This window comes from Nannospalax galili, unplaced genomic scaffold, assembly GCF_000622305.1.
Source record: "Nannospalax galili isolate Female #2095 unplaced genomic scaffold, S.galili_v1.0 scaffold310, whole genome shotgun sequence".
NCBI lineage: Eukaryota > Metazoa > Chordata > Mammalia > Rodentia > Spalacidae > Nannospalax > Nannospalax galili.
In genome coordinates, this window is record NW_008328488.1 from 702,606 (window position 1) to 726,012 (window position 23,407).

The 23,407-nt window shown below is 48.5% G+C and overlaps 1 protein-coding gene across 3 annotated transcripts in view; it reads right to left on the minus strand.

Annotated features, from left to right (window-relative positions):
• The window catches only part of Nav2 (neuron navigator 2), a 402,958-nt gene that overhangs the window by 221,173 nt on the left and 158,378 nt on the right, over window positions 1-23,407 (minus strand). For 2 of the 3 annotated variants that reach the window (XM_017796647.2, XM_017796645.2), the window contains exons 5-6: window positions 13,033-13,303; window positions 1,986-2,152 (exon numbers count right to left, since the gene is read on the minus strand). In XM_017796647.2, coding sequence (XP_017652136.1) covers window positions 1,986-2,152; window positions 13,033-13,303 — 438 coding nt within the window. Of the gene's footprint in view, window positions 1-1,985; window positions 2,153-8,977; window positions 9,047-13,032; window positions 13,304-23,407 lie in introns of all 3 variants that reach the window. The other variant, XM_017796641.2, reaches the window with a different exon arrangement.

Below are 23,407 nucleotides of genomic sequence, written 5' to 3' on the forward strand. Positions count from 1 at the left end.
GCAGGGTGTTGGAGGAATTAAAAAATTAGCTTGTCCTTATTGAGGTAAAACTCAAACCTTTGTATGTTTATTTATACACATTATATGTACATTATATTTATATGAATTCACTGTGAAATGTTCTGGAAGGATATACATAGTTTGGTTTACACTGGTGCTTGCTAAGAAACATAAGAGGGCTTTTCTTTAATATACACTTGGACCATTTTGCAAACATGCTACTTCTGTATCTCACACAACTTTGTAAAGAACACACTTGGGCGGAGTGAAATAAAGAGAAAGACGGGAAGTGAATGGCAGGAGAGACAGCAAGAAAGAGTTAAGAGCTTGTGTATAGGCTGGGGACGTAGCTCAATGGTGGAGCCTTGCCTAGCACACCAAGGCTCCGAGTTTGACCCCCAGCACCACGAAAATGAAACAAAACAAAAATACCAGATAGGTTAATCCAAACCACTGGTTTCGCCTGAGGCAGAAACCAGATCACAGAGTCCTGACTGGTCCAGACATCCTGGTCGTGACCGTAGCTCTAGTTTCACAGTTCCCAGTGCCTTGGTGAGGAATCTGCGATATGTATTTGTCAGCCCCATAAAAATTTCCCCTCTATTCTGGAGGGAAAAATCTCAGCATTAGCAAACTCTCAGGGAAATTGAGCTCTGTTGACCCAAGTGTTCTTGGGTTGGGGAATAGATGGGACAGGGCCGGGCTGAGGCCACGGCAGCAGGGAGGCTGCCCCAGCTCCTAAGCCACTTCAGGGTCTGCCTGGGTCTCGAGGGGATGGAGTGACTTGGTCCCGTAAGTTCTAAGACACTCCCAAAACACCATGCAGGGAACGCTTCCAAGGTTACATCCTCCCACCCTCACAGTCCAGAACTCTGCTTGGCAGGCAGGAAGGAGGGGTTTATTGAAGAGTTTTCTGACCTGCCTCAGTTTCTCTAATGTGTAGCACAGGCTTACATGAGCAAAGGATTGTTTTCCTACCTTCTGTTGCAGACTTCCACGGGGCTACCCACCCTTTTTCCTATCCATCCTGGACGGTAAAAATATCATACCCTTTTATGGCAGAAGTTACATCATCACAACCCCAGGAGCAACACTGTCTACTCCTTATATGTAGCCAAATGCTTCACTTTGGCCAACCCACATTCCTGACTTTTTCAAAGGTGAAAACTCCCTTATCCTTAATGTCCTTCACACTATTTCCGATGGATAAAAAAGCTGCTCGGATCACAAAAGCATGCCCCAAGTAACCTGCTGTCCTACTTTGTCTCTTCATTGCTATGACAAAACACTCTGACCAGTCCAAACCTGGGGAGGAAAGGGTTTATTTGTCTTACATATCCCAGGTCGCAGTTCATCAGGGAGCCTAAGGTAGGAACTCAGGGCAGGAAACTGGAGGCAGGAGCTGGAGCACAGGCCATAGAGGAAGGCTGCTTACTGGCTTGCTCCCTTGGCCCCTGCTCAGCTTGCTCTCTTATCCAACACAGGCCCACCTGCCCAGGGGTGGCACCACCCACAGTGGGCTGGGCCCTCCCACAGCACTCAACAATCAAGAAGATGCCCCACAGACATGGCCACAGGCCAATGCAATGGAGGCTATTCCCCAATTGAGGCTCCCTCTACCCAGGTGTGTCAGGTTGGCACGGAAGCCGCCCAGCACAGCTGCATTTCTGTAAAACCTTCTAGAGCACAGCACATGCCCTGTGAAAACTTACCTCAAATTTCAAATGCCATCTTGTTTCCAACCTGTTGCCAAGGGTCTTATGGGCGCCGCCCAAATAAATACAGTTATTCTTGCAAGCTGTGAGTATAACAATGTGTTCCGCACTGTACGGCTGCCACTAATAACATAGTTCTTGCTAAGTACTTACCTGTACCATTGTGACCTCTTCATCGTATTTATAACCTTGATCTTGACCCTAGCCCAACTCACCCACAGGTTTGCTGTAAGGGAAAACTGATGGAGGATCCTCAGGAAGATGACTAACCTTTTTCATGGCAACTTTGTGGTGCTGGTGGCGGTGGAGAGGTGACCGGTTTGGACTTGTCATAGTTGTTAAAGCTCTGGCTACGCCGGTTGTTAGCAGTGGCTGACCCTCCACGTGTTTTGGCCTCACTGCCTGCAGCGGATACCCTTGCAGTAGGGCCTGGAAGTCTAAAATGCAAAACATAACGAATTCAGTCTTAGAAACACAGCAGTGGCTCAGAAGGAACTGCAGCCATGCAGGAGACCAAGACATAAAAAACAAAACTCAGATGCTGGGTCTGTAGAGGTGGCCAAAGGAGCTGGTGAACTACTATAAACACCTCGGCAAATGATGATCCAGCAAAGTATAACGGTAAAATAGGACCAGCATTCATTTGAGCAAAGAGAAACTTTGAAGAGAAGCTAAGACATCTTTATTCTCTGAGACAGGCATTTTTACTTTTCCATATAGTCAAGCCATGACATTTCTGATCCTATACAGCATGGAGCATAAAGATCTAACCCTGAACTGTTTTTAATTTTTATGTGTATGAGTGTTTTGCGTGCATGTATGTACCCATGTGGTACAAAGCCCATAGAGGTCAGAAGAGTGTGTCGGATCCCCTGGAACTGGAGACAGTTGTTGCTGCCATGTGGGTGCTGGGAATGAAACCCAGGTCCTCTGCAAGAGCAATCAGTGCTCTTAACCCTTGAGCCATCTCTCCAGCCCCCTGACCCTGAACTATTTATCCCGTGTGCATGTCTCTTTAGGTGTTAAAAATGGTGTTTGTCATAATCCAGAAATGCAGGCATTAAGAAAATGATTCTGTTTATCATGGTAAGAAAGGGAAGCACTACCATTCAGATCCCAAACAGCTTCAGTGAAAACTTAAGGCCTGGTTGCAAGCACTTGTCTGGACATACACTGCCTTTGACACCTGACCTGTCTCTGCTGCATTCCTTTGAAGTCGAAGCCTCTCTCCAGTCAATTCATGAAATCGTAACTCTTACTATAAAAGCAGCAGGATTCACTTAGCCTAAAGATAAACACACACTTTCACTTTAAATAAAACACTTCATTTTGGGTGGTTCTGAAAGTAAAGTTGCCAGACTTCTTTGTACCGTGTCTAAAGATGTTAGGGAGTATTCCCTAAAGGGGTAAGGGGGAAAGACTGCTCAGATCAGAATTTTGGTCCAGAGACTCACTAAGCAGGCTGTTTCCAATGATTAGAGCTGAAAGATGAATACATGATGACATATTTAGCTCTTTCTTTCAGTTAAAACCCACTGAGCCGTGTTTAAAAGCAACTGGAGCCTCAGCTGACCAGTGTTAGACCCAGTGATAAGTCTGAATTTCCAACTCATAAAGCTTTCAGCCTTCCCTCTCCACACAGTTACACGAGCACCGAAGAGGCTTGGAGTCTGGAAGCATTTTAGATGTGAGCAGCGAACGCTTTAAACTTTGTCTTGTTGGCTGAGCAAGAAAGATGGTTGCAAAGTAAACAGAGAACATGAGCTGGTGTGAGAGGCTGCAAAACTGATCCAGTTAAGACGCTGGCAAAGTCCCCATCTGCTGGCTAAGAGCTGGGTGGGGGGCTGTCTCTCTTCCCCCAGCAACAGGCAGTGAGTCTTGAAGGCATTGCTTCCTGTTAGCTACGAGGACTCATCATCTTCCAGAAGATTCACCCCCACAGAGACAGGCACAGAATCAAATGCAAAAACCCAGCAGCTCCAGTGTCTGGATTGGGGACCCTATGGGTCGACTGACAGATGGATGAGGGCAGCAAGGCTGGGCAAGGAGATCCAGCTACGGGACCTCCGGGTCACTTGGCTCTGCTTCCAATGCAGTGTCCTGCAAAGCCTTCACATCAGCTGATCTGAGCCTCACACTCAGCCTCAGAACTTTCTCTAGGTGCACACAGGGGTTCTTGGGCTAGACGAGCTTAAGCAGCCACGGTCTGTGGGAATCTTTATTACCACATATAGGTCTGGAGGAGGATTATGGATCTGTTCCAAGATAATGTCACAGCAGAGGTATTAAGGGATTCAGGCTCTGATGGGGGGATTGTGACGACAGGGAACAGTGGAAAGGAGGAAAGGTGTGATCCTTTCAGACTTCCCGGAGGGACTGCAGACGTTTAGGACACCACAGAGACAAGCCATCCAAGCACAGGGTGGGCCGCTACAATCCGAGCCGGTCTGAGCTTCTAGGAGACGCTGTGATGCAATGGACAGAACGCAGGCTTTTCTACCCGCGTGACTCTGGGGTAGTCTCATGACATCTGACATTCATATTCCTTACTGCCAATTCTGGAATAATAACTACCCAAAGAACGGCAGGACATTTGAAATGGGACTCAATACAGAGCCTCCTGTAAGTACTCAGTGCTTGTGAGTCCCCCTCCCACCCTCTCTGCTGAGCAGATTCAAAGGAACTGGACAGTGTCACAAAGGAAATGGGCTATGGGGCAAGAAACAGAGAGAGGGAAGGAAGCAAACGGGCTTAAACCCTGGGAAAGCCGAAAACTGGTATCTGAGACCAGGCATGACAGGCTTTGTCAAGCAGGTTCTTCATCGAGCTGAAGAATTGAAGAAGAGAAACTACTTTGTCTGTGACTGAGACCTTACTCTAGGGGACCCTCTGAATATACATCTCCCGGTAGTGAGATATTTCTGGTCTGGATTCCCTAGTGGCCATAGTCAGGGACCTCAGTACTCCTCTGACAGGAGCGGTATGGGGTGCTGCCATGCCTTCTGGGACAGACGGGCAATGGAGAATGACTGGCAGACAGCCATCAAAGGCCAGTTCCAAGCTCAAGCCAGCTCATGGCACCCACCCACTTCGACACCTTACCTGAGTCAGGAGAGCTTCCTCAACTTGTCTAGCTAAGAACACTGAGCAGCGCCACGTCATTTCTGTCAAGTTTCAGAGTTCACTGATACAGACACTGGAGTGTAAACTGAGGTTCTGCTGTGCACCGACCTGTCCTGACTCCTGCCTACTCTGAAGTTGTCTCCTTCATCCATCTGAAGATTTTAGCAAGATCTACCTCATGTACAAAGACCATGAATGAATGGATGGGAGAGAAATAAGATTCAACCACAAAGAAACAAAGGCATCCCATGGGATAGTGTGAAATGCTGACTTTCAAAGTTGGTGGGCTGCTAATGGAGGGCCTAAGAAGAGACCGCAGAGCAAGAACGACCTTTGGCGTGTGGAGGGGACTGTGAGTTTGGGATGAGACAGCAGAGTGTGCCGCACGCAGGGAAAAGCCTACAGAAAGTACAGAGGTAAAGCTAGGCGTGGTGGCTCGTGCCTGTAATTCCAGACACTCAGGAGGCTAAGGCAGGAAGATTTTCAAGTTCAAGGACTTTCTGGGCAACTCAGTGAGGAGACCCTGTCTCAAAATAAAGTTCAAGAAAAAGAAGTGTGAAAATCCAGTTTATTGGTACAGCACCTGCCCCACATACAGGAGGTCCAAGGCTCAATCCCCAGTACTACAAACCATCACCAAGTGTGGAGGTGAGTCAGACAGGGTGGTTCACACCAAGAAATGCCAGCATGCGGGAGGCTGATTCAGAGCTCTGGGCTACAGAGCAAGACTCAATCTCAAAGAACTAAAAAAACTAAAAAAGGACAGAGGAAAGCATTGGTGTGCACTGGCACTTGACGGACACAGTGAGAAGGAACTAGCCAGGAGAAGTAGGCAAAGCCAGGGGAAGGATGACCTTGTGGTCATACTAGGAATCCTGGAGTCAGTCCTACAGGGATGACGAATCAATTAAGGAGGCTGGGGACAGAATTGGAGCTAAAAATAGAGGAGCTAAAAATAGTTTACCAGTAAGAAACCCATGGCTTCACGCAGGCCTTCAGCCTTTGACTAAACATTCTGAAGCTCATTGCTGTTAACATCCTTGTGTATCATGAGAACTTGGATCAACCCCAGCCCAGAAGCATGTACTGTCAGTTACATCAGAATGATGACTTTCTGAGGAGCTGGGTCTGATCCACAGGAAGAATTGCAGGTTGCACAGAAGATACTGCTTGCTGTAACATCCTTCCTGAAGCAGGGCAGTGAGAGGGAGGCCAGAGAGGTCTGCCCTGTGCCATTTACAGCACCAGGAAGTCCCTACAGCTCTACCATGGGAACTGGATCTCTCATGATCATTGTATGGCAGTTTCAAATTGACACAATGCACAGATATTTTTTTCAAAACATACACGGTGCTTTTATAAAAATATAAATGTAAGGTAGAGGGAAAAAATCTTGCTGCTATGAGAGCCCTGGTCAATTTCTCCAAAGTGTACAGAACCAAGCTGAGCAGGCGGGGAGGGATTAAATTCATTCCTGGCACATAACCTTACCACCAAACCCCTGCGCCTCCACTCCACGCGCTGTACGTGCTGATGGGAAGAAAGCAGTTCTTCTCTCCCAAACCACTTCAAAAGCTGGGAGCAGAGGGGCGCCCCTCCCAGGAAGCGTGGCAGCTTGAGTGCACATGCTGGGGATTGGCGGGGGGGGGGGGGCAGAATCAGAGATGCTTTTCTGCCAGACAAGATGATTAAATGCAAAATCTCTCATCCCCATGGCATCTGCTCTTCAGCAGCAAGGCAGAGGACTGACCACTAACTCCACTGACAGTGATGCAGGGGTGGGCTCTGAGACTCTCTGGAGGCAGGCTGGCTGCCTTGCCTGGCTTAGATCAACCCCGAAGGCCAACATCACCGTGTAACTTACAGTACACCAATGATATGCCAGGTATTTCAGCACTGGAACGGCTTTCGCAAAATCCTCAGCACACAGTGCACAGAGGGTGGAGAAAGACGCCTGGGCTCACAGACATGAAATCATCTTCCCAGGGAATGGTAAGTAGTGATTGTACCTTTGAGTCACCAAGCTTTTCTGTTCCCTGTGAGCAGAACAAGCCTAAATACGTGCGGCTCCACCAGATGCTGGGGATAACACCACTGTCAAAGGCAGAAATCTACAGGGTGCACATTCAATGGTGAAGCTCCTTACTCTGCTCAGCATCCTTGGTACCCATCAAAGGGCTTAGCCCTGGAAAGTGTCCAATCAGCATTTACACTCCAAAAAGGGGTTGCCTCCAGAGCTCTGGGGAAGGTGGTCTACTCAGCCAGAAGGGCCGGGCTGTCTCAGTGGTGCTTAAATCCACCTAAATTCTTATCAGGATCATACACAAGGCTAAATGTTGAGAAGGGGGTGGGGCACATGTTCAGGCTGTGAGGCAAAGAAGGAAAGAGCATCTCTTCGTTGGCCTCAGCAGAAGCAACATGCACCCCAAAAACACTTGGTGAGGGGTGAGGCTCTAAAGGAAGCCAGACCTTGGCTGAGGGGAAAGCCGGAAGCTATGTTCCTGGCACAGCTTGGTCGGGGTGGGGTAACCACACCCTCGTCCTCAGTCCTTCCTCACCCCCTGCCTCCCTTCAGCATCTGTGCCCGATAACAAACCATGCATGGGGCAGGAATGTGCTTCCAATTAGACAGTTTCTCAGCCAGCTCCTGTTCTCTTTATCTCCCGGGACTGAGCCCAGGGCTTTGTGGGAACAGACACCGGGTCTCAAGTTCCTGCTCCTCCCTTTCCTTTCACAAGTATCTACATTTGCAGGACACTCCGCTCGGTGGGAACAGCCTGCTAGAACTGGGGAGTCAGCTCCCACTGGAGCCTCCTCCTCTTCATCAGGGAAAACAGTTACTTCTCAGACACGGTTTCTAGAAAACAGTGACAAACTGAGGTTCCTTCCGGTCCCCCAGAACCAAGTGTGGGTAATGCGCTGATGTTGTACAGCACGGTGGCCTCAGGCTTCCCTTTCACCAGCCACGCTGGCTCTGGGTTGAATCTTGCCCCACGCAAAGTTTTTAGAAAATTTGAAAAGCAAACCGTGATTAGAAAAGGCACTTAGAGCCTCACAGAGGAGGCAGCCAGCAGCTTGTCATATGGATCTGTACATGAATGAAATGAAGGGCAGGTTTCCCTCTACCTTTAAGTGACAGTTCAGTAGGAAAGAAATACAGCACTAGTCATAATGAGCACAGATCCCTGACCCCTAGCAGCAACTTCTCTCAGAGGATAGGGGCGATGTGAAGGACAAGCCTGAGACCAATGGCTGAAAGAGAAAGGCTTTGAAAAGCAACTTCAAGAACCAGAGCAATACCAGAATGCACTGGAGGGCTGGGTGAAGTGGCAGAGAGATAAACTAGGGGTTCTGGGGCAAAGTCACCTGGGTTCTAATCTTGATGGTTTCATCTGTGTAGCCTGGCGGCAAATGACCAAGCTTCCTAATTTTCGTTTCCATATCTATAAATTGGAGTCCCTAACATGACCTACCTCATGGAGACTGTTAGGGTTAAATAAGACAGTACGCTCCAACTAGTGCATCAAATAATAGAACATACAGTCTACATCACACACGCATCATAAGGCTCTGGACAGGGTGCAGTAGACTGCCTTTCATTCTCGGGAAACCGAGGCAGCTCCTCCATGGTGTGTAAGAGAAGCAGGAAGGAAGATAAGACATGACAGACACACTGGTGTTCAAGTCACACTGCAGATCTTACTTAACTCAAGAGGAGCCAGTCCCCATCAGTAACCAAACAACAGTAACAGTCAAAGCACAGCACAGAGAGAGGTGCGGATTAGGCAGGATGAAGCGGGAACAAAGGCATTCGTTGTAAAGCTACCCAGAAACTCACCTGTTCCTAAAGCTGAATGGACTTTAGTGACAAGGCAGTCAAAACCAAAACTCAGTACGACGGGAAACACCCAGTTGGCACCAAAGTCACTGCCATGCATCTCACACACACAAGCACACTCCCACCCACAGACACTTCCGGAAGTCCCCACGCTGGATCATTAGCCAAAGCATGTTTGGGTTTCGACAACGGCAAACGTGAAGCAGGGAGGGAAGTCAAAGGAAAGCCAACCAGAGCGGAGGAAACAGAAGCCACGGGCTGGGTTTAAACCATGCTTTGCAGGGCGCAGGGGACAGCTAACCTAGAGAGCTTTTTCTGACCCAGAGTGAAGCGGATGATTTTGCTTTGAGATGAGTCCTTGGATGATGAGCTGCAGGACAGGAAAGAAAAGATGGAGCAGGTGAGTGAGGGAGAGGACACGTTAGACACACAAAAAGGAGGTACTCTCGGCCCACTCCTTCCACTGGACACAGACCTCTTTCGAGGTCTAACTTTACTGCTTCAACACATTTAGAATATATTATAATTAAGATTATTTAACAGCTGAGTTTCAGGCTTGTAATCTCAGCTACTCAGAAGAGCGAAGGAGCAGGGTGCTTAAGGTCAAGGTCTAACCCCTAGTATCGGGAAAAATAATAATCCTGGCAGGCTTTCAGACCCTAAGTCTACACACAGGGAGAATCTTGGGTGGATTTAATAAAAGAACATTTAAAGCTATTTGTGCTATTTTTTTCATATGCCTTTTTTTTTTTTTGTCTTTCTGAGACAGGGTTTCCCTGTAGGCCCAGCTGTCCTGGAACTCACTATGTAGACCAGGCTGGCCTTGAACTCACAGAGACCCGCCTGCTATGCTTCTTTAAGTATAGGTTAGGTTAGGTTGGGGATGCAACCCAGAACCTCACACATGCTAGGCAAGGACTCCACCACTGTTATACCCTGGCCAGAAATATCTGTCTTTCCTGCATCCATTTTTCTTGTACTATATTCATAAGGACCCAAGGCAAGAAATACAATGTTGGTTTCAGTATTTTCGAGAAGTAAAAGGTGAAATGAGAATGAGGAGAAAAATTAAGCAATTTTTGTATCCTAAATAATGGAATACTAATTGTATCTAAAGTAGATTGGGATGGAAAGTAACACAGGTCCCTCTCCCAGACTCAGGGCTGTGAGGACTACGGGGTAGTGAAGTGTGGACCACGCTCCTAGTCACCACGCATACTGTGAAACAGAGAGCAAGCCTTGGGGAGGCTGCTCTGACATCCGTATGCCAGGGTCACACATGACCCTGAGTGGACTCGGTAAGGTTCACAGGAAGCTTGCCAAACTTTGGTGTTTGCCATCCTGAGAAGCACTGATCTAGGTGGCTTCATACTGGCGCGTGTTTTACATCTGGTTGAATCTTCTAACAAAGGACCAGAGCAAACTTGGGGCTTATACTGACACAAACAATCAAAGGTCCAAACGCTTACCCTTAGGGCTTTGGCTATTAGAGACAGAACATGGGGCTAGAAACACAAAGGAAATAAATATCATCTTAACATCCATAAATTAAATTCACAGCCAGAGTGTTAGCATGGGGCAGCCTATCTCTAGACCTTGACAGCAAGATGCTTTTGAAAATAAAACTAGAAAACATCAGTATATAACAGATGAGACCACCCATCTGCAGACATCAACCTGGTGAGATTAAAAGGCAAATGAAGGCAAATATCTCAGGTCCTCATCCATGCTACCACTCTGTAGGGTTAGAAAGCCATGATCGGGAACCTTTTGCAGCTGGAGTCAACGAATGTAAAAACAGCCTGAGTGTGGCGGTTCTTGGGAGTAGTGTTCATTAACAGTAGGATGTTTTCCTTATCAGAAGATGAGGGCTGACTGCAACATCCGGTTCTTCAGAAACCCCCTGCCTGTCATGGCAACGGATGCCTTGGAGCAGCAAAGCTCAGTGACAGATTCTGAGCACATGGTCCTCAGGGCCCTGTGTGGGGAGATGCTTCATAGGATGAGAAGATGCTGTGGTCCCCTTGCAGAGCACTCCTTCCTGCCTCTCTTTCCCTGGGTTTACGGTGCACACCTAATTCCTCTCCAGACCACCATTCACCCAAAGAAGCAAGTTGAAAGTCTAGGTTTTATTTGGGCTTCCGTTCCCCTCATTCTAGGCAGTGAACTTCAGGCCTCCTGGGAAATTAAAGTCCCAAAATATGCTTTAGGGTCCATCTCTATCTGCTCTAGACCACCTTGATACAAGTCACTGTCACTGCTTAGACTGCGAAGCCTTCCTGATCGGGGCCCCTCCTTTCTCTCCTGCTCCTCCAAAAGCTCATTTACCACAGAAGCAAAGAGTAATTTAAATCTAATTAAATCTTCTACTCAAAAGCCTCCCGTAGCTTCCTAGAGCCTTAGAACAGGGTCTGAATGCTGCGCCCACTTCACTGGGCACTCTTCAGCCTGGTGCCAGGCTGTGCAACTGTCTGCCATGGGGAGGCAGGCGCTCCCTTTGCTTGTAGACGTTTTGCTCCCCCTTCCCCTCACTCTGCTATGCCAAGCTTGCTCCTACCACAGGGCCTCTGCACCAGCTACTCTCTTCCCAAATGTCCACAGCTGAGGTTTGCATGGTTAGTTTCTTTTCATTCACCATCTTGCCTTTAGAGAGACCGGTCTTGTCAACCAGACCTAAACTATCAATGCCGAGTCCCGTCATCTGTACGAACTCACAGTGTCGTCCACCCATCTTCCCTGTTCGTTTGCTGTGGCTCAGCCCTCCTCTGTTAGCATGCAGAGAGCAGGCCCCTTGGCTAGCACGCATCTGTGACTCCCAAATGACTAACAGTACCTGGCACACAGAAGTCTTCACGCTAACTAAATAAAAGAATGCTTACTTGGCAGTTTCAAAGTTATGAGAAGACGTGCAGTATCAGTCATAACAACTTAATCGTGAAGATCTCACTCTCCCTCACAGAACCTTTTCCTGCACTATAACCTTAGTAAGCATCCTAGTTAGTCCTTCACAGAAGGCAGTTTGCAAAGTGATATATTCACCATTCAAAGGGCCACGAGGGAGCCTCCAGCCAGGGGGCAGTTCCCAGGTGGGCAGCTCTCTAGGGAAAGGGCTCAGTACTTAGGCTGCATGGCTGTCTCTCTTCACTGCTAGTCCGTGGGCCTCTCCTCTCTCAGGAATTTCCATAATGCAAGTTGGATATAATCAGATAGTTAATTAGGGGGCCTGATTTACATGAGACCCACCAATGCTGACTGAAACGCCGTTCCAGTTGGGAAGCGCACTTCTCACAGGGAAAACAGCTGTGACTATGAGGAAGCGGGGGTTAAGCAGTTTTGGGCTTGGCTCAGAGCTACAGGAGACAAGGGTCCAAAGGCTGTTGAGAACCTTTAGGATCATCCATACCGATGCTTTGGGGTATAGGGAAAAAAGGCATCGTTTTCCAGCACATATTATATCAAATCAAGCAACCAACGATCTGTGACTCTGGGCTTTATAGGTAAAGATTGATGGCTTAAAAGAAAACAATGAAAACGAGCATTTCTGAGGAACTTCAGCCCGAGTCAAAAGCTTTCTAGCTCCTACTCTGTCCTCCCCTTTTTCCGCCGTTAAATGACTTGCAGGTGATCTTTCACAGAGCCGCTTAGGCATTTGATTCCAGTTTCTGTTGAAGCACGGAAGATTGTAACCACTCTGCATTCGGTCTGCTTCATTATGGCCAGAGAGAGTGGCAGGCATCGGTCCCTCTGGAAATGCCAGCAAAGCGTAGGCCTCTCTCCTGCAGAGCAGGGGTTACTCCTGTGCTGCGTGGCTCTCCTCCACTAAGCTCAAAGCAACATGGCTCCCACTGTGTAAGTAAGTCCAACAGAACCAGGCACATTGTGGCCACTGCTCCCGAGGGATGCTGCTTCCCTTAGGAGGGTGGCTGGCTCTCTCCTATTGACACTTGCTAACCTTTCGGAGATGCTCTTTCCACTTTTCTCTCATCTGACAAAGGAGAGTCATGTATTAGCATAGAACTTTTGCATCCATTGAGCAAAATGATCCTCGAGTCTAACTTCTGGCTTTAGGCCAACACATAAAGGAGTTTGAAGTATATATTTGCAACAGTTTATGCCACATGAGTGACCACATGTGTTACAGGCCAGGCGCAGCCAGGGCAGGTAATTACTGTTGGCTGTTACTCAGTCTCTGATCTATAAGAACACGTCTCTGCTAGGCACAGAGGGCACCTGGTTGCATCGACCTCAAGGGCATGTTAGTTCCTAACTACCAGACGCTCCCAGTGCTGAGGATCATGGCCACACACTCACAGGCCACGCAGGCCTCGGGAAGATCACTGCCGGGGAGGAGCCCACCTGGACTGCATTTCGGCTTGTGCTTTTGCTGGCTGATGTGGCGCTGGCTGGAGGGGCTGGCACGGGGCTTGCGGCGTGGCCGGCACCTGGTGCTGAGGGATGCCAGCCTGGCACTGAGAAGGTGCCCCGGCCACCTGAGACCCCGCAGGTGGCAGAGGGGACAATGGGAGGTGCTGCTTCTGAGGCGGCTGCTGCTGCTGCTGCTGCTGCTTGTAGCGCGAGAGGCTGAAGAAGAGGCCTAGGATGGCCTTGAGGTTTCCATTCCTGATCTCTGCAAGACAAGAAGACATTCCCATCACCAGAAGCACAGGTCTGAAAAGAGCAAACCTTGCCAAGTAGAGGGGATGGTTAAAACCTCAGTGAAATCTAAGTGCTTTCAGGAAAGTCTAATTTTTGCTGCAACATGTCCTTCCTGTCTAAACTGGAAATGACTTAGTATATTCAATTTGCTTATTGGTTGTATTCATATGTATATAAGTTTTTTTATATTTACTATTTTTATTTTATGTGTAGGAGTGTCATGCCTGCATGTGTGTAAGTGCACCTGTGTTGTGCAATGCCCACAGAGGATAGAAGAAGGTGTCAGATCCCTTGGAACTGGAGCTACAGACAGTTGTTAGCCACTATGTGGGTGCTGGGAAGCAAACCTGGGTCCCCTGGAAAAACAGCAGGTGTTCTTAAATTTCGAGTCATCTCTCCAGCCCCATAACTTAAGTTTTTAAATTTTTTTTAGGTGTTGGAGAGATGGCTTAGTGGTTAAGAGCTCTCATCGTTTTTTGTTTGTTTTTTTCAATATTTCATTGGGGCTGGAGAGATGGCTCAGTGGTTAAGAACGCTGACTCTTCTAGCAGAAGACCTGAGTTTGAATCCCAGCACCCACACGGCAGCTAACAACTATCCGTAACTCCAGTTCCAGGGGATCCGACAGCCTCTTCTGTCCTCTGTGGGCATTGTACAACTTACCTACATGCAGGTAATATATACATACACATAAAATAAAAAATAAAATATTTTATTTTATGCATATGAGTGTATTGCCTACATGTATGTAAATGCACCCATGTCATGCAATGCCCATGGAAGTCAGAAAAGGGCATCAAATTCCCCTGAAACTGGAGTTATGGGTGGTTATTAGCCACCATGTGGGTACTGAGAATTGAACCTGGTTCTCTGCAAGAGCAGCCAGTGCTCTTAAGTGCTGAGCCACCTCTCCAGCCCCTAAAACTTAAGTTTTATATGACTACTTCCCCAAATGCCCACTTGTTTAATAAGTGTTGTGGTTTTGAGAACAAATCTGGAAAAAAGCCTGCAAGAACCATTGAGCAGACAGCGAACGTGTCACACAGTGAAGATTCCCAATGGCTGAGAACGTGTCACACAGTGACAATTCCTAGCAGCCGACCTCCCCTCATTCAGTGAGGCTTCTTCAGTCCCCCCGGAGTCTAGCTCCTTTTGAGTCCTACTGACTTCCTGAATACTTAATTGGTATCACAGTCCATGAAGATCACTCCTAACCCACATAGAATTAGTTTTTTCTCCCTACTGGGATTAGAGTGGGTACATCAGGCCCGTGGAGACTGGATGGCTGGCAAGGGCTGGGGGAAACTCCCAGTACGGACGCTGCTGGAAGAGCACCCACAAGACTGTGCTTGTTCTTTGGGCAGAGCTGTCAATCCCGGACTGCCATCTGGCACTAGGGGAGACACATTGGCTTTGCTTACCCTGCCAAGTCCGCATTCTGAGCCCCAAGCCACACAGAGCATGCCAAGTGGCCAACTCGCGCTCCAATTCTTTCTCTGCTCTACCCAGCCATCCGCCTTTCAAACTCTGATTCAGGTTGGGTGTGGGAGAACGGCTGTAAGGATTGCCTTCTATAAAGACTCACACAAAATAGTTCTTACATTAAAATAAATTAGAACAGAGTGGGAAGAAATTATTTTTAATTCCAGACAGTACTTTTCAGATACTAAAATGTATTTGCCTCAAGGCACGCATAAAGAGCTATGACAAAGAATAAAAATATTTATTCCCAGAGGTTGAGCATCCCTTTTACTCAGGACTTTAACACTGACCCTGAGGGGGGCACAACAGGGCCACTCAGCAGGAGGAACAGTGGAGAACCCCCTCTACCCTGTAACAGCCAGTGAAGGTAATAGCAGAATGCAGGTCAAGGGAGCTTTAGGGACCTTGCCAGAGGGGTGGGGCCAGCAGCCCTGCCCACGTGGGGGAGCACGCACCTCTGCTGAGGCTGCCCAGGGAGGCACAAGGACTTCCTTCAAGGTGCATTGAGGGGCAGAATGTGTAAGGGAAAGGCAGGGCTACGGCTCTATCACCTCTTCCCTCCTCAGACCAGAAAGAAGCACTTCCTGCCGCAGCATCCCTTTCTCCAGGCTGTGCAGGGACTGACAACATGCACTTCTGCAATCCTGTCCTCCAGCCATATTTATGAAGCCAGCAGGTTCTTTGAGGGCTGACAGGAGCAGCATGGTGTTTGCAAAGCCTAAGCCTGGGACTATCTCCGCCCTACCACTCTCCAGCTGTGCAGGTCTCTTTCTCTAGGCCTCAGGAAAAGGGCAACATGGCCACCGCCTGCCCATTACACGAGGCCTCATGGTCTCATGGTCTCATGGTTCTCATGGTTCTCATGGTTCTCATGGTTTAACCCGTGCACGGTGTATGGACAGTGATGCCCTCCTCCAGTACTGTGGGTTATTGCTGAAGACCACAACCCTGAAACCCAAATAAGACTCCCATTCAGTTCCAGCCTCATGCCTTACAAGTGATGCCACTTATGGGGTGACCTCTTCAAAGTTATAGTTTTAAAATTATTATTTTTAAAATATATATATTTAAATTCTATGCATATGCATGTATTGTCTGCATGTGTGTACATGCACCCATGTCATGCAGTGCCTGTAGAGGTCAGAAGAGGGTGTCAGATTCTTTGGAACCAGAGTTACGGATAGTTGTTGCCTGCCATGTGGGTGTTGGGAATCGAACCCAGGTCCTCTGCAAGAGTAGCCAGTGCTCTTAACCACTAAGCCATCTCTCCAGCTCCCGAACTATGATTTTTTTTTTTAAGTGCCTTTCATTTTTTTATGTGCACAGGTAGCAGTCAGAAGACAATTTGTGGGAAATTATCTCCTTCATTATGTGGGCCCTGAGGGTGAAACTGGTCTCCTCAGGCTTGGCGTGAGCACCTTTAATCTATTTCAGTGTCTTTTCCAGTTATCAGGATGGTGTGTGGTTTATAAGTGCTGTGGCTGACTAGTGTGCATCCTCTAAGCTGGTCACAAGCATGAGCTCCTTTATCCTGACCCCCTTAGCAGGGAGCATCGTCACCCCTCTGTCACTTAAGGGGAAAGCAATGCTCTGAAAGCTGTAAGACTTCTACAAGGAAACAAGCTTGGAGCTAGGGCATGAATCCAGGTTTTTCTAGCTCAAAGTCTGGTTTTCTAACACTGTGTGATTTGCTTATTTGCCCATCATGTGTAGTGAATTTTAAAGCAGACCAGATAATGTTTTATTTATTAAGCTAGCTGGTGGGTATGTGAGTACTCTTTATTCTCCTGGTGTCTCAAACATTCCTTGACACTTTTTTTTTAAACCACGCAAGGAAAACTAAGAGGGAAGGACTCAACAAATCAGCCTATCCAAGGACTCAGGGGATGCCCACTGCAGTAGTGGACACGTCCACATCAGCACCCAGAGCCTGCCAGTGCAGTTCTTGGCACTGGGCTTGTCCGTTCCCCGTCTACTGTGACCATCAAGCCATTTGCTGTTCATTATGGTTTCTCTCTTCCCTAATGCACTTGTAACTCTCAGAGATCACAGTGCTTCCAACAAATACGCATTTTCTTGGCATTTTTATTATAAAGATCATGGATTCTTGAGCTAGGAAACCCTCTGTAGTCCGTTATTTACAGGTTTTGTGTTGTTGCAAGAGTCAAAGTCTTTGACCCTCCACTTCCTTCTCCTGCACCTTCCCACAGGGCTGTTAGAACAGTGAGGGGATGAGAAACTGGGCGTCCAGCACCTAGGGCACTGCCTCACTCTGTCCACGGCCCTGTACCTGTGGCTGCCTTAGCTCTCTCTGGGGTTCTCTGTGGGAAAGCTGAGAAAGGGTCTGCTTACCTAGCTTTCTCCCAAGGGCCCCAGGCACTAGGATCCGGAGGGAGAACCTCATAGCAGAGGAAACTCAGGGGCTACCTTTCTGATTTTTAAAATAGATTACCGAGGTTTCACATGCTTTGCATACATTAGGTATATAACTTGATTTCTTAAAGTAAATTTTATTCTTAGAAAATTTCTATCACTGCCAAAAGTTCTCATGCTCAGGTGCAATCAGTCCCCAAACCCCACACTCCCAGGTGCTCATGAAGCTGCTGTTTCTACAGACGTGCCTTTCGGGGGACATTTCACATAAATGGGATCATGCAATTTGTACTATTTTGCATATAGTTCCTTTCATTTAACATAATTTTTTAAAAACTTTCTTTTGAAAAGACTGGGAATTGAATCCAGCGCCTCAAACATGCCAGGCAAGCACTCTGCCACGGAGCTACATCCCTAAAATAAAGCCTTCGGTTCAACCAGGTTAGAACATGTGTCAGCTCTTACGTTGCTGAGTAAAAGCTCACTACTTGGGCATACCAGAATTTGCTAACCTACTCCCAGTTCATGGACTGCCCAATTCTGCTTTCACATCACAAAGCACTGAGGAGTGACGAGAGCTCTGAATACCACATAGCATATTCCATGGGTGGTCTGTAACAGACAGTACTCCAAGTAGCTAACACTGCATTCTTCCCACATCTCCAAATGGTATTTGTGTGGTGAACCAGCTCCAGGGAAAGCCTAAAAACGAAGCCCTTAAGCCCACAAGAATGTTGACATTTCCTAAGGTTTTGAAAAGGAGTCTCATTCTGCATGTGACAACCAAGCTAACCTTGACTTCTAACCAAGGTAGAAGTTCTCTAGAGAGAACTGCCTGGGAGTCTGGCTGGCTGAACACTGGAACTCTGCTTCCTCTCTGTGGCCACTCATGCAAACGGAAGGACAAATGGTAAAGGCCACAGGCCAGTTCCCCTAGCGTGCCTGGATGCACAGTCTTTGGTTTCTGTCTGCTCTCTTTCCCCTGCTGGCTTGTTCTAATCTGCACAGATTCACAGTTGTACATAATGTCGGGTATGATGACTAAGTTTATTTTGTTTTTTGAGCCGGAGTCTCATGCAGCCCAGTCTGGCCTTGACCTGATTATGTGGCCAAGGATGGCCTTGAACTTGTGATCCTCCGGGCTCCACCTCTCAAAGGCTGGAATTCTATGCATCCACTACCACAGAACTTTGGTGCATGAAGAAGTTGGTGGGGATTGAACCCAGAACTTTGTGCATGCTAGACAAGCATGCTACCAACTGAGTCACATACCTAGCCCTGGCATAGAGCCATTTTGTTTCAACATTTTAAAGAGAAATTCCAGGCCTAGTTAAGAAGTCATACAATAAACGTGCTCCATGGGGTAGAGGGAATTTTGAGTCAAAACTGTTGCAGATAGGGATTATGAAACTCATCTCCAACTCCCTTCAGCTATGACTGGGAAGGTTCACCCCATGAGTGGAACCGTGTTGTAGCATTGCTCCTACAGGTGGGCTGGGGCATAACTGACTGTTACCAGCCAATCTCCCACCACACTCTGGTGGTCATGTGTCCCACTAATGGTACTGTCTATGGGAAAGGTGGAAGGAAAGGGTGGGAACACAGCCCATGTAGACCCTTGTGCAGAAGGACCCTTCACTCTAAAGGTTCAGGGATACCTCCTGCTCTCCAGCACAGGATGAGAGGAGCAAGCTCAGGAGAGAGCTCCCTGGCTATGCGATAGGGTGGATCAACTGATTTCACTTCAAAGCATACTCTCTCTGGAGGTGTGGAGGGTGGTAGCTAAGCTGCCTTGGCTGCTGAGTCCAAGGCTTTCTATTCACCCCTGTGCTTACAGACACCTGCATAACTCCAGAAAACCATCATAGTGTTTAAAAAATAATGCAGTTTTGATGTTTTGGTTTTTTGCCCCCTTTTGAAGACAGTTTGCCTCAGGATCCTCCTCTGAACCACACTGGCAGCTGGAAGGTCCCTCCCTGCCCCAGTGACTACAGCTGGCTTTGGAACCAGGAGGGTGTGCACACCTGTCCTGTGGCAGTGCAGCTGCCCAGGCCTGCCCCAACCTGCCTTTACAGAGCCACACAGGGCCTTTGTTCCAGGCTCAGACGGCGGTGCCTCCAGGCAGCGGCCTTAGTGGGTTGGGGCAACTCCCTGGCCCAGGCCTCCTGCACTCTCTGTGCTCTTGAAGCTCAGGCACGTCTATTTGCTTTTGGAGCAATGCCAGAGCCTGCCACGTTGTGCCTCCCCTGCCCTGGAGTGACGTTTAAGAGCCCCGCCCCCGTCCTTTCATATACAGGCTCCACCTGTTGTGTCTGTCAACCTGCCCCCTGGGAGGGAGGATGGTGTTTGTCCCTTCTAAGAACACCTGGGCTTTGTGCTTTCTGGCCCTGGCACCATCCTTCTGTGGTGGAGAAGAAGAGGTCATGGGTGAGGTGTTTTCTATTGAGGGCTAGGCATATCCAATGTGTAAGGCACAGTGCTCTTTGGGTACTTGGGTCTACTAGTTGATCCCAATGGGTAAGAGCTATGTTTGTGAAGTACAGTGCCCAGCAGCCAAAGAAAAGCACATGCTCTTCCTGAGGCAACACGGAGGTGTCCAGAGATGGGGCTATGTCTCCAGCTTTTCCAGGGTAGAAAGGAACTCACCAAGCAGCAATGGGAGGTGAAGGGATGTGTGGACAGAGATGGAGCATAGGTGACACCGTGGCCAAAGCCAGCTCTTAGCAGCTCAGAATCAGTGTTACCACCAAAACCCGTCATCATTCCTCAATTCACTTCCCAAAGGAATCAATACAAGATCTAATGATGGGGGCTGGAGAGATGGCTCGGTGGTTAAGAACACTGACTGTTCTTGCAGAAGACCCAGGTTCGAATCCCAGCACCCACATGGCCACTAACAACTGTCTGTAACTCCAGTTCCAGGGGATCTGACAGTCTCTTTGTCCTCTGTGGGTATTTCATGACACTGGTGCACTTACCTACATGCAGACAATACACATATACACATAAAAACAAAAACAAAAACCAAAAAAACCAAGATCTAATGCCAGAATTTCATGGGGGGAAGTGATTCCTGAGGATCATGGAGACAGACACTTCCCCCCTTGTCAAGGAGCAAGAAGAGGAGTCTACGGAGTGAAGGCTCCAGCAGAGCTGCTCAACAGGATGGGGTGGGCACAAAGAGGGTGTCTGGTACTCCCATCCCCAGTACACAGCTGTCAAGTACAGACTTGGTTAGTCTGCCTCTGTGCCACCTGAGTTCAAGGGAAAGCACCGGATAGGAGTAAAGTGGGGGACAGGAGCCAGGTCACAAGAGCTCTGTTTAGTCATCACAAGTGGAAAACAGAGCCCACCACTGCCATTGGCTGGTAGGAATTTGGAGGGATCTGGAGACTGAGTTGGAGAGCCAGCTTCATTTCACAGGCTACCAATGGCCCGGAAGCATCACCGAGCCAGTCCCTGGCCAGCAGAGTGGTGCCCAGCAGCTGGGACAGTGGGAGCTACAGCTACCCAGAAAGAGGACAGTCACCTATGCTCCCCCAATTCCACAGGCTTAGGCCAGGGAAAGGAGAGAAAGGAAATGAACTCACCAAACCCTGTGCCCTATCACTGTCTAAAACCTCTTGTGCTGGGGGACGCGGCAGCAAAGAACTTAGTTTAAATGACCAGTACTGGGTCACAAATTACATAAAACTGTTCTATTAATGGAACATGACTGAAGAGCTATGGATTCTGGCCAAGATCTCATTAAATGAATCTTGACCCAGCAGGAGAGATGATTCAATATAGCACAGTTGGGGAGCTATTATTGAATATCATGAAACCACTTCGGAGTCACACCCCCAAGCAGATAGTTCAGCACACTCCTCCAGTATGTACCTGAGACCCACGAGGTGATTCAACATCAACAGAAGGCTATGTTCTCCACGGTACACATCCAAGAATCACAGCTTTTCAACCCTTGTTCCAGATCCCAGGGCATTCTACATGTGATTCCGGTCAGCTGTCAAAGGCACACCTAGTTTTTTATCTGTTTGCTATCCCAGAATACATCATGAACGTGGGCTCCAGATCACACAGGCCTGGGTCCAGATCCTGACACCTCAGAGATTTCACTCACGCTGTCTCTGTATGTGTGGCATATGTGTATGTGCACATATATGTGTGTGGCCCATGTGTGTGGTATGTGTGAGTACATGTAAGTAAGTGCACTGTGCATGCATATGTGTGGGCTAGGGACCACCCTTGGGTGCCGTCCTCCACCAGCCTCCATCTTATTTTTTGAGACAGGGTCTCTCACTGTATCTGGAGTTGATCAACGGACCATTGGCCAGCAAGCTCCAAGGATCCTCCTGTCTCCAACCCTTGTTTCCCAGAGCACTGGGGTTACAGCCCTGGCATGGGCAGGACACCATGCTCAGCTTTTTACATGGGCTCTATGGATCCCAACTCAGGTCCTCAAGCTTTCATAGCAAACACTTTACCCACTGCGTCACCTCCCCAGCCCCACTTACAACCTCTTTAAGCCAAGTTCCTCATCTGAAAGCGGAGAGTGTCATAAACCCCAGCTTCAGTCATGAGAAAGAACTGAGACCGGTGCAGATAAACCGCCCAGAACACAGCTGGCATTTGTTCATTCCGTGAACACTTACTGGGTAGACATCTATGACTTCGAGTACAGAGAACACGGGGCTGATGGGAGAACACACAAGGCAGAAGGCCAGACAAGAGGTAGCTGAGGGTGGCCAGGGATCACCACCAGGCCTCAGGGATGAGGCAGGCCTACAGAGTCAGCCTCCCCTTGACACCTACCTCCTGAACACAACTCTATCAAAGCTCCTGCCGGTGCTCTCCTAGGGGACAGAGGCCTGTACCAGGGTCCAACCACTCCCTCCCAGACACTGGGAGGAACATGTTCTGCCACCTACTGGTCAGACAAGGAAGAATGTGTTCTCTGAAGCTGTCTTCCTGGTGCTGAACCTCCTAAATCCCAGCGATGTATGATCCACAAGGGTGAGGGCCACAGCCCAGGCAAGGGTATCCCCAAGGATCCTTCTGTAAGTGCTGGGATTAAGACTGGCCACTAAACTGAGGCCCATACCCGGGGCCAGGCTTACCACAAGAATTCCAACCACTTTCTGACACATTCCACTCAGAGACACACTATGCCCAGAAGTCATGTACGCCCCCCACCTCCAACACGCAGAGACACAGTCAGAAACAAGCTTTCACCTCGTGATAAAGGCACAAAACCACAAAGAGCCCAGGAAGTCTGCGAATTTACCTGCTCCATTTGGTGGAGTCCAGCCTCACTGCTTCCCTCCGCCCCACCCCAATGCCCAGAACCCATGCTCCTGTACCTCTTTTCAGAATGGACCCTTGCCATGCTAGGGTGAGAAGGCTCATCAGACGTCCCAACTGCTCTACCTGTTCAGGGAAAACGGAGGCAGGTGCAGCCTGAGGGGCTGGGAAGGTGCTGGGCCTATTAGCAGCTTCGGAGCTGGCAGCTGCTTGTGTTTACAAACAGGAGCACTAGAGTTTCCAGGTGGAGGTGTTGCCCAAGGAGACTGCCGATTCTGGCCAGCCGGCTCCAGACCAATACCCAATCCACCAACAAATGGCCAGCAGACACCAACGGTGCTAATTAGCTGCCAAATCCAAGTCAATTAAAATCTAATCAGGAGATTAAACACGTAGTAGTGTATTCATAAACTTCATTTTTTTCAGGAGTAAGGCAAAGTTCTGCTTCTCTAGTAAGAGGGCTAAGGGGATCGAGCATGTTCCCCTGGGTGCTGGACTTTGTCCGGCGGTCTGGCATTCTCTTCCCAACAGATAACGGCTGATAGATAATTCACGAGGCCACAGGACAGGGGAAGCAAATAGGCATTGTTTAAGCAGGGCAAGCAGGGCTTTCACCAATTGGAGCCTGCCTCTGCCTCTCCCCTCTGTCTCTCTCTGTCTCTCTGTGTGTCTCTCTCTCTCTCTCTCTCTCTCTCTCTCTCCCTTATGTCATCTTTCTCTCCCTGTCTTCCCTTCTACCCCAGTTCCCCCCTTGCTCTCCATACACCCTCTGTGGCAAACAGACAAAGCTGTAGACAGGGAATGCATTCTTAGAGTGATTCTATGAGCTGTCAGAAAGTTGGCACCCTCAACTCTGCCTGAAGGGACACCCAACCACGATGGTGCATCAACACCCCTGTCAGGTGGGAGTCACTAAAGA